This window comes from Kryptolebias marmoratus, linkage group LG2 (assembly GCF_001649575.2).
Source record: "Kryptolebias marmoratus isolate JLee-2015 linkage group LG2, ASM164957v2, whole genome shotgun sequence".
NCBI lineage: Eukaryota > Metazoa > Chordata > Actinopteri > Cyprinodontiformes > Rivulidae > Kryptolebias > Kryptolebias marmoratus.
In genome coordinates, this window is record NC_051431.1 from 344,993 (window position 1) to 355,177 (window position 10,185).

The following is a 10,185-nucleotide window of genomic DNA, read 5'->3' on the forward strand; positions in this document are numbered from 1 at the left end:
ACTGTCCTCAATGTCTGCTATTTTTCCTTCTGGGAGTGAGATCCCTTCTGTGTGGATGACCTTCCCTCTCTTTGTAACCATCCGACCGCACTTCTCTAGTCCGAATGACATCCCAATGTCAGTGCTGTAGATCCTGGTGGTGTGGATCAGTGAGTCGATGTCTCGCTCACTCTTTTATATATATATATATATATATATATATATATATATATAAAGGTTCAGCTTAATTTGAGTGGGAAACAGAATTTTGATGAGTGAAGAGTTAAAGGTAAATTAAAGAAATTATATTTTTGCAGGGTGATTGCTACTGAAATCTGCTGAAGAGGCTGAAACTGAGTTGTTAAAGTTAAAGGAAGGAAAGGCTAGCTAAGTGCAGCTAAAAGTAGCTTTCGGCTGGCCAAATTCAGATTTTTTGTATTTTCTCATGTAGCAGTTTAACTTTGACCTCAGTCTGAGCAGCTGAGGAGCTTCAGTGTGCTACAGGAGCCCACACTGTCCAAAAAGTACTCAGAAACTTGAAGTCTGTTTTGTTTTTGAATCAGACGCTCATCTTCTGCTTGTTCTCCATCAGGTGGAGTTAACATGATGTTGTGATGACTGGACTGACCCCGCCCTCCTCAGGACGCCACAGAGACGCCATGTTCAGCTCTGACAGCAGTGATGCTGAAGCTGGAGAAGAAGTGATGGACCTGGAGCTCCTCCTGGATCTGGTCCAGCACCCTTTTCTTTCCCACTCTTCTCCTCTGGAGGCGTCGGGAGGAGAAAGGCAGCGATTGGACGGAAATCAGAACCAAGATGGAGACCTGTGGACATGTGGACAGTGAGTGATCGTCCACAACTGACTGCAGGATGGGTTTAGTTTTAAAAAAACAACATTTTTTTACAGATTTTGCAGAATGTCAGGAGAATCTTAGTTCTGGTTCTGTAACAGTTTAACCAGTTGAGTTTCATAAATATATCTTATATTTTACCAGGAAGGTCCCACAGAGATCAATCATCTCTTCTTCCAGAGAGTCCTGGTCAAAATGGTGGCATGAATACAAATTTAAAACAATCTTATAAAAGTCTCAATACAAGAGAAACAGACGTCATTAAAAGTCACATTAAGATATGAATATAAATCCAACATGGTTGGTTAGGATCTAAGGAATGATTACAAGTTTCTTTTACTGCAGTTTGTAAGTTTTTTGAGATGCTAGGACTTAATTATGGTAATATCTTATAATTATGACCCAAAGGATGTTTTTATTTCCCATCAGAGTGGCAGAAATGGGCTTCCGTAGTTTCACGACGCCTCCTTGCTCTCCCTCCCTGCAGGTTGGACAGGCGATGGGTGCTTTGGCATGAGTTCATGAAGGAACACGCCCACCTGGACGCTTGGCTGCGATTGGCTGAGCAGGCTGTCAGTTCTCTAAACCCCGCCCACGTTAGCTACAGCGCAGCCAAAGAGGAGCTGAAGAAGTTTGAGGTGTGGAGAAACCTCTGTTGATTTAATTTATGTCAGAATTCACCTGAATGTTTAAAGGATCAGATTTCTTTTCACCTCTGATTTATTTTAGCTTTAAATCTCTTTTCTGTTGCTGTCAGAACGGATGGATGTTTGTTTGATCTGTTTGTCTCATGGTTAAATAATTAAGCCAAGCACACAGTAAATATCCTCCAGCAGGCTTTTGTTAAACTGCAGATGGTTTTATTTTGTAAATGTGCAGCTGCAGGTTGTTGGCAGAAACCACGGCCTGATTTCTGCAGCACCTGTATAATCTGTGGCAAACGTAATATTTCGGTTAGTTTTGTGTAGAAACAAACAAACAAGAGCAAAGATACGACTAATCTGAGTTTCAAATTCAAATACAAAAGAAAAACCAGAACTGACTTCCTTCCAGGTCCTGTTCTTTAAAGCTCAGTGTTTCCTGAATAAAAACTGATAAAAATCAGCCCAGTTTTGATTTGTTCAAAGCGACTGACAGTTAAAGAAATAAGATTCAGGGTCCAGCGCGGCAGAGAATCTGTTTGCTGCTTTAAATCATGTTCTACTCCGTCCTTCGAAGTATTTCAAATATTAAAGGTGTTCCTGAGAGGAGCCCAGCGATCCTGAACGACTGAGGGGAAATATCTGCTGCAGACCCAGAAGTCTCTCTGTGAGCTCCATGAATCTGACTGAAACGCTACCTTTAACTCATTTAAGATCAATGTAGTGAAAAACCTCCTTTTTGGCTGATAAAACACCAAACGTGTTGCTCCTTGGTGGACGATTCCCTGTGCATGCTGGGAGTTCTGCTCCGCACCCAGAGCTCGGTCTGACGCAGCTTAATTATTCTGATGATGGAAATGAAAAAGTGATTAGAACAGAGATTCACAAATGTTTTAGCTTTTGTCACAAAAAATAAAAGCTGCAGAGACTCATGACCCCAACTGGCTGGTTGAAGTCCACAAAACTGCTAAAAGGACCTTTAATAAGTAGCCTTGTTAGCCATTATGTTAATTTTTTTTACATTTGTTTGTATCTCCTAATAAATATCTTCTCACAGCCCCTCACCTTAGAACCTCTGGATTAAAGGAGAACTGGTCTTTAAATCATGAACACCTCGTCGTCGGGGTTAACGATCATTTGTTTCAGATTTAAATGAAAGTGAGATTTAATCATTTTTAAAGTCCAAATGGAGTCATCTGGGGCCAAAGTTGATCTATGGAACTGCAGGCAGCTAACCAAACCCAAGGAAGGCCTGGAAATGTCAAAAAGAAGGGGCACCAACATGGAGCCTTGAGGCACCCCAGAATAAAGACCAGATCTGGAGAGTTCTTCTTTTTGTGTCTGTTAAATCCACAGCTGTCCTGTGGACAACTTGTGCGTCTCAGAGAGGACAGATTGGAGGATGGTTCTGAAAGTCTTGTCTCTGTTTTTTAGGTTCCAGCTCTTCTTTTATTTAACCGAGCTGCTTGATAAATACATTTAAAAAGAACTGCAGCTAAGCAGATGTGCTGAAGATGGACTCCTTTGTGTTTAGAGGTTGCGGTGCGAGGCGGGATCCCAGCTCATCCAGTTGGACAGTCTGACCCGCAGGAACCGGACCTTGACCCGGCTGTTTCAGGGTGCCATGCAGGCCCGGCTGCTGGCGTCGGCGCGGGAATGTGGCCAACGATGGGACGACATGAACGCCAAACTGGAATCCATCACAGGACGGCTGCAGGTCCTCACAACTTGTCTAAAACTTGTCTTCTGATATTAAATCTTGTTCGATGGAATCACAGAACATGCAGCAGGTTTCTTAAGCTACTTTGTGCTAATTTTAGCTTTTAGCTGCTGTTCTGCTTGTTTTACCCTTCACAGAAGTCTGTTGAAGACTGTGAAGTCCTCCAGCTCTCAGCCTTCACACTGAAGTTAAAAAAGTGAGTGAACGTCTGATTTCCTCAGAAGTTAAGTTTTTCTCTGTTCCTCTCAGCGTGCCGTCTCAGAGTGGGAGGAGTTTGAAGCAGAGAGGGAGGAGCTTGCTCTCTGGTTGGCTGACATGGACGCTCGTCTAACTGAAATAGATCACATGACTGGAAACAACTGTGAGAAGCTGAGCCAGCTTCAGGTGTGTTGTTGTTGGACATCATGTGTGAGAACCTCTCTCCTCCACAGTGTAATATTTATCTGAATGTGTGTGTGTGTGTGCAGTCCTTCCAGCAGTCAGTGTGTGAGAACTCGGGTCGTGTGAACGCCCTGCTGCAGCGCGGCGAGCTGTTGGTCCAATGCAGCGAAGCGTCTGACGCTCATCATGTGGAGAGCAGTCTGCTGGAGCTGCTGCGGCGCTGCAGCCACGTCTACAACAACATCGCCCGGACACACACACGCCTCCTCAGCATGAGGCTGGTACAGAACCACACTTCCACCTAAATACATCAGATTTGTCACCGTGGTATACTGTACGTAGTTGTCCTTCTCCTGCTCTTCGTCCTGCAGGTGTTTGAGGATGACTGGATTCTGTCCCAGGCTTCAGACTCCGGTTGTCCCTCAGAGACGCTGCATGAAGACGAGGGCGTGTTTGAGAAGTTCAACCTGAACCTCCCTCCAGGTTCAAACCATCTGAAAGGTAAAACATCCTCTCACATCATTCAGTTTTAGGTTTTAGATCAGAATGAAGAGTGAAACCGTTTCCTCCAGATTTCAGGGCGTCTGTTCAACCTGCAGCCCTCCTCTCACACCATCCTCCTCCTCCTCCTCCTCCGTCTTCGGCCTCTCCTACCCATGAGCACCTGGGACTGGAGTGGGACCCCTCGGTCGACATTGGACGCTCCGTCTCCCACGACGACGCAGACTCATCGTATTTCAGCGTTAGCACAGGTAGGCAGGGACGGACGACCGAGCTGTGACTAAATAATAATAATAATAATAATAATAATAATAATAATAATGTTTGTCTCCTAAACTTTTAACTCAAAGAAGACGATCTGAAGCAGAACTTCTCTGTGCTGGATTAAAAATCGCTGAGAAATTATTTTTATCTTAAAGCAGGGGTCACCATGAGAATATCCTCAGACTCCACAGAGATGTAAGAAATAATAAAAATATTAAAGCTTGAAAGCCTCACAGCTTTTAAACTTGATGTTTGTTGGAAGAAGAATATCTAACTTGTATTTCAGAGTAAAGGTTTGATTGGAGCCGTCTTTATAAACTAATGAAAATGTTTCTTTTTACTATAATTTCTGTCAGTTTTATGTGTTTATATCTATTTTAATGGCATTTACTCTTTTATTTTATGTAACTGAAATATTTCCTCTTTTTTTCATCTTTTAAATGAAAGTTTTGTGATTTTGCCCGAGTCGCTGTGCAGAGACATTAAATGAGAAAAAATGAGATAATCTGACAAATCAAAGTTTAAAGTGTTACAAATATAAAATAAGAGATTTTAAAACATCAGTTAGTGTTTGACATCATTAATGCACAAGTTTAAGCACAGCACGCAGACAAATATAATTGAAATACAGAAGACTCTTCATTATTATTTAAAGTAGAACGAGTGGAACCTAAACGGCCTCAGCCTGTGGAACGTCGATGTTCTTCATCTGATTTGGTGTCCATTAAAAACAAGCCTGACCCTCATTAAATAAAACTTCATATTTCTTTTGATTATCTCAGATGTTTCTGGGGTGCTTTAAAAAAATAAAGAACCAAGACATCTTAAACACCGTGGCGCCCCCTCCTGGATGGTCACTTCCGGCCCGCGGGCCTCTGTTTGGGGCTCACTGCTTTAATTAAAGTTTTAATTTCTGAGCTCTGTTCTGTGTAGGTCTGTGTCAGAGAGACGACATGAAGAGGTGGAGCTACCTGAGCTCCTTCGACTCCTGCTCTGACATCAGCGCTGACATCACCAACCAGGAAGTGGAACCGGTCAGTTCTGACCCAGAACCTCGGTTCTGACCCAGAGGGTTTGTCTTGGTGTCATATAAACCCTGACGTTGATGCTTGGACGCAGCTTCGTCTCTGACTCTGAGCTGGTTACAACCTCCTCTTCCTCCTCTTCCTCCTCTTCCTCTGATTTATTGATGCCGCCTGCAGATTATGACAGCAGCATTTATTGTTGGGTATAACCGTTTCTATTTTTAGCTTTATTTTGGCGGGATGGGGTGGTGGAGACGTGGAGGGCGGCAGCAGAAGTCAAAGGGACAAAGATGAAGATGAGGAAGACGTTGATGAATCAGGAAAATAAAAGTCATTTTAAAATGATTTAAAGATGCCTAATAATACCTTCCATCCTGGGAGGAGAATCAGATAAAACTGATTCCTGCGGGCGATAATGTTTTTACAACACCTCACATTGAATTGATTACACATAAAAATGTATCATTTGATAATATTTCTTTATGAATTGAATATTTGTAGAGTTTTGCCAACAGAAGCAGGAAAATCTGTTTATTTAGAATAACTTTTAAAAATACTAAATCAGAAAGTTAGAAGTCCATTTTCTGCTGTGAAGTTTCTGATCTGTAGTTTCAGTTCATCAGAAACTGGTCTCTAAAGATCCTCAAAGACTGGATGAAAATGTCAGGACTGATATCTTTGGTTGAATTTGAATCTTATTTTAGTCGGAGGAAGATGAGACATGTTCTTCACATCATTTTATCTTCTCAATGATGTGGAAATTTTAAATAATGTGATCACAAGTTCTTCATTAGTTCATTAATGCATAGAAAGCTGTTGAGCTAGTGTAGGTTTTTTCCCACCTCTAAACTCAGTAGTTAAAAAACCCTCAAATATTTCATGAAATGTATATTTCCTTTTAAAAATTTGAAAATCTGCTCTTGGACTCTGCAGGACGAATGTCCACATGTCCACGACTCGTCCTCGCCGCTCACAATCGAACAGGAAGAAGACCAATGGACGACCTCGGCTCCTGGTCGAGGAGACGGCGAGCCAATCAGATTTGACGGAGGGCGGGTGAAGGCGTGGCTGAGAGTCCAGAGCTCCGCCCCCGCTGGCGGTACTTCCTGTTCCAAAGCGGTGCAGACGGAGGCAGAGGTGAAGGTGGGGTCACCGATGTGTCTGTAAAAGTTCAGATGTTTTCTGTTTTCATTGATTTAAATAATTGATTTGCTTTTATTGTTTCCTGTCAGTCCAACATCTGCTGAGATTTCTGTTTGTCCTCCCAGAGTTTCATTCCTTCAAAATCAGAGTTCTGCTTTTGTTTTCTTATGCTACTACTTTGATACTTTCAGCTACTTTGATTTTCTGGCTTCTATTTGTAACTTTTAGCTAGTATTCTGCTTGTAGCTTTAGCCCCTCAGTCCTTCAGCGCTCATGATTCACAAGTTGTTGTTGTTGTTTTTAAATAAAATGAGTTATTTTGAACAGAGCTGTATTCCTGGAGCTCAAAGAGGCAGAAAGTTTTCCTGCAGAGCGTCTGAACTCAAACCGATGAACCTCGATGCTTCTTACAGATGTGTTTCTGCTCCAGATGTTATCGTGCAGAACACTGAAGAAGAACTCTGTCAGACGTTCTAAGTGTCAGCATGTGTTGCTCCGTCGTCCATTTTCTTTTCAGTATGCACAACTTAATAAAATGTGTTCCCCTTCAGCTTTCAGGTTTTTAAGTCTAAAAGAAAAATACTGAAACCTCAAGTTTTTCTGTTTTCTAATGAGAATCTAAAACCTTTACCTTTGTTCTTAATCTGCAGAGAGTTTCTGAACTTCTGCAGATTCCCTGGAGGTTCAGACGAAGTGGAGCTTTGCTTCTGTTTAACTTTGAAAAGAAGAGGCGTAACGTTCAGATATTAGCTGTTTGTTCTGAGAGCTGCCAGTAAATATTGAGTCCTGAATATCTGCCCCCTCCCTCCTCTCATGTTCTTCTCTCCATTAGGCTTCATTTCCTCCTCCTCTCTCTCTCATTACTGCTGAAAGCATCTATTTATTCTCCTCTTCCTCCGTCCTGCCCAGAGCTTCTCATGCCGCCGAATGAATCCATAAAGTCCTGATTTATGCATCGAGTCTGGCTGCACTTTGACAATCCCCATAAAACCAGGAGAGGAACCCATCGACTTCTTCCCTCCCTTCCTTCCTTCCTTCCTTCCTTCCTTCCTTCCTTCCTTCCTTCCTTCCTTCCTTCCTTCCTTCCTCTCTGCTTCCCTCGCCTCAGATTTTCCTCTCCGACTGAAACCAGCTCAGATAAATGTCTGCACGCAGCAAGCAGACGTCTATAAAGATGAGGAATGGGTAGAAAGGGAGAATAAAGGCTGATGGACGAGCATTTTAAGGTCCAATCTGAAAACTATTCCAGCTTCTATTCTTCAGTTTCTCAGTTCCTTCTTTCACAGGAAGTTTGACTAAACGAGCATTTTCTGAATAATTGTGACGACACCTGATGGTTTATTCCCAGAGAGGCAATCAAGAAAACAAACAGGTCCAGACTGATGGATGGCTCAGTTTCATCACGTCCTCCTGTAAGAAGATGTTTGAACTTTGTGTGATGAAAGATTTTTGGGTCTGATGATGGATGTGGTTCTGCCTCAGCTCCATCCTTGGTTTGGTCGTCCAGTTTGAATTTAAAATGAGGTTTCTCTCTCGGTGCTGACCGTTTGTCCCAGTGCTGTCATCACAGGGTTCCCTAGGAGGTGTGAAAGCAAACATGTAGGTCCATCTAACTGGACTGAAGGCTCGACGTTAAATATGGAGACGTATATGAACGGAGCGGATTTCAGGTTGTTGTCAGAGAGACGGTTCCTGTTTCCAGCAGCCGCAGCTCAGAGTGAGTCCATCTCAGGTGGACTTCGATCTGCTGCGGCTGTTTGGGGTAAACTGTTTGTAAACCTGCAGTGATTTAGTTCCAGTTGATCAGAACACCTACATATTCACCTCTGATCGAGCGGAAATCGTTTTAACTTTAACACAGGTTAGGATGCGAGCGGTCAGGTGATTTCTGTTGGGGGCGGGACTTAACAGGTGTTTTCTGTTAGCTTCATGAAGATGGACGCCAGGTCAACGACCAGCTGGATCTTCAGCTCAACAGTCAGCGTTGCTATGACGACACACGTCTACTTCCTGTCCTGTCACGCTCCTCATCACATGACCTGAACGTAAAAACCTCCTGGGAGGGTCTGACACACCCTCATCAGGCAGAACCACAGGTGAGCTGATGGTTTAACTGTTTTCACAAGAAGTCAAACTCAGGAAAGATTAACAGAAACTCTCTGTTCTTCAGACTGAAGAGGAGTTTATCTGTTGTGATGAAGCTGAGCCAAGGTGAGGAATGAAACCGCGGAGCTGCACTTTATGTGTCTGAAGCAACAACGAGGACGTTAACGGTCAAGAAACAGAGTTTGTGTCGAGTTTGTGGAGCTGTGCTGCAAAACTGAGACAAAAACAAAACAACTGATGAAGTTTTATTTATTTATTTGTGGCTTTCGTCAGTAAAGAAAAACAATCTTTATTTCTGCCGTCAGGACTAAACTGAAACCTGGATCTGTTCCTCCTGTTCTCACAGTGTGACCTCCTCCTCCTCCTCCTCCTCGCCGCTCCTCTTCCTCCTCCTGGCCGCGGCGTTCGCTCTGCTCGCCGTCCTGATCTGGCTCGCCGTGGAGCAGCCGTGTCACCGCAGCAACAGGATGCACCGCAGCCTCCACCTCACGCTGAGTTACATCAACGGGCCACCGCCCACCTGAGGTCAAAGGTCATTCCTCAGGAAAATCATGTGACTCAGACATCAGGAGGGTCCGACTCTTTATCTACAGAAGGTTAAAGGTTAAACATGTTTTCTTTAATGGGATTTATTTCTTCACAAAATCCAGAAGTTTTTAGTTTTTTGTATGAATTTGACTAAAATGAAGATTGAAACTCATAAAAGCTCAGCAGAAAAACTTCACCTCTGTTCTGTCTGAAACGTTAACGTGTTTAAAGTCTGAACAAAGTTTTCTGTGTTTTCTGTCGTTTTCTGTTTGGGTCAAAAGAATTTGGTTTTGATGCAACTTTTAAAATGATCATCTGGAAGCAAAAAGTCTCCAAACGTCTCTAAACATTTAAAAAAATAACTATTTTAAAGAAGAAACTTTTATAAACTGTAGCAGCTGAAACAGACAAACTTTTTTCATCTTTGTCTGTAAAGCAGGATGTATTTTTTGATAAGCTTTAATTAAATGAACGTTACAGTCCAATCAAAACAGGTTTTTATTCCCTGATTCTCTCCATTCTGCTACATTAAAACTAAATATTCTGGGTTTTATTTCTATATTTTGTGTCCTTTAAGAAAAAGTGCCTAAAACCATGTTTACTCAGATTAATCTCAGCTCAAACTGTCCAATCAGGAGAAAGATCCACTCAGCGCGCCTTTAATGAAGCTTTATGTTGTTTAAATGAAGTTTTCTTCTAAACTGTTAAATATTCTGGAAATCTTGATGGGGTTAAATAAATAAATAAAAAATATCTATTATAAGCTTATAAAAAACATTTTATTGCCTTTATAACCAAAAAGTGATATTTCTACTGATGTAGCTGAAATGATTTTAAAAACAGAATCAATTAAATGTAAATATTTCAGATTCCTGAACCTGTTGCTCCATCACACCTGCTCCACATCTACACATCACACCTGCTCCACATCTGCACATCACACCTGCTCCACATCTGCACATCTCACCTGCTCCACATCTGCACATCACACCTGCTCCACACCTGCTCCACATCTGCACATCACACCTGCTCCACATCTGCACATC

At 42.4% G+C, this 10,185-nt stretch overlaps 1 protein-coding gene across 1 annotated transcript in view; it reads left to right on the plus strand.

Moving 5' to 3' along the window:
* The window catches only part of si:ch211-137a8.2 (uncharacterized protein LOC777613 homolog), a 19,372-nt gene extending 9,676 nt beyond the window's left edge, over nt 1-9,696 (plus strand). Inside the window, exons 2-13 of the mRNA XM_017431042.3 lie at nt 572-820; nt 1,318-1,468; nt 3,006-3,188; nt 3,441-3,575; nt 3,659-3,853; nt 3,944-4,073; nt 4,145-4,324; nt 5,271-5,371; nt 6,296-6,505; nt 8,431-8,601; nt 8,676-8,716; nt 8,958-9,696. Coding sequence (XP_017286531.1) covers nt 594-820; nt 1,318-1,468; nt 3,006-3,188; nt 3,441-3,575; nt 3,659-3,853; nt 3,944-4,073; nt 4,145-4,324; nt 5,271-5,371; nt 6,296-6,505; nt 8,431-8,601; nt 8,676-8,716; nt 8,958-9,135 — 1,902 coding nt within the window. The 5' untranslated portion in view covers nt 572-593 and the 3' untranslated portion in view covers nt 9,136-9,696. The remainder of the gene's footprint in view (nt 1-571; nt 821-1,317; nt 1,469-3,005; nt 3,189-3,440; nt 3,576-3,658; nt 3,854-3,943; nt 4,074-4,144; nt 4,325-5,270; nt 5,372-6,295; nt 6,506-8,430; nt 8,602-8,675; nt 8,717-8,957) is intronic.
* Nucleotides 9,697-10,185: the final 489 nt, after the last annotated feature.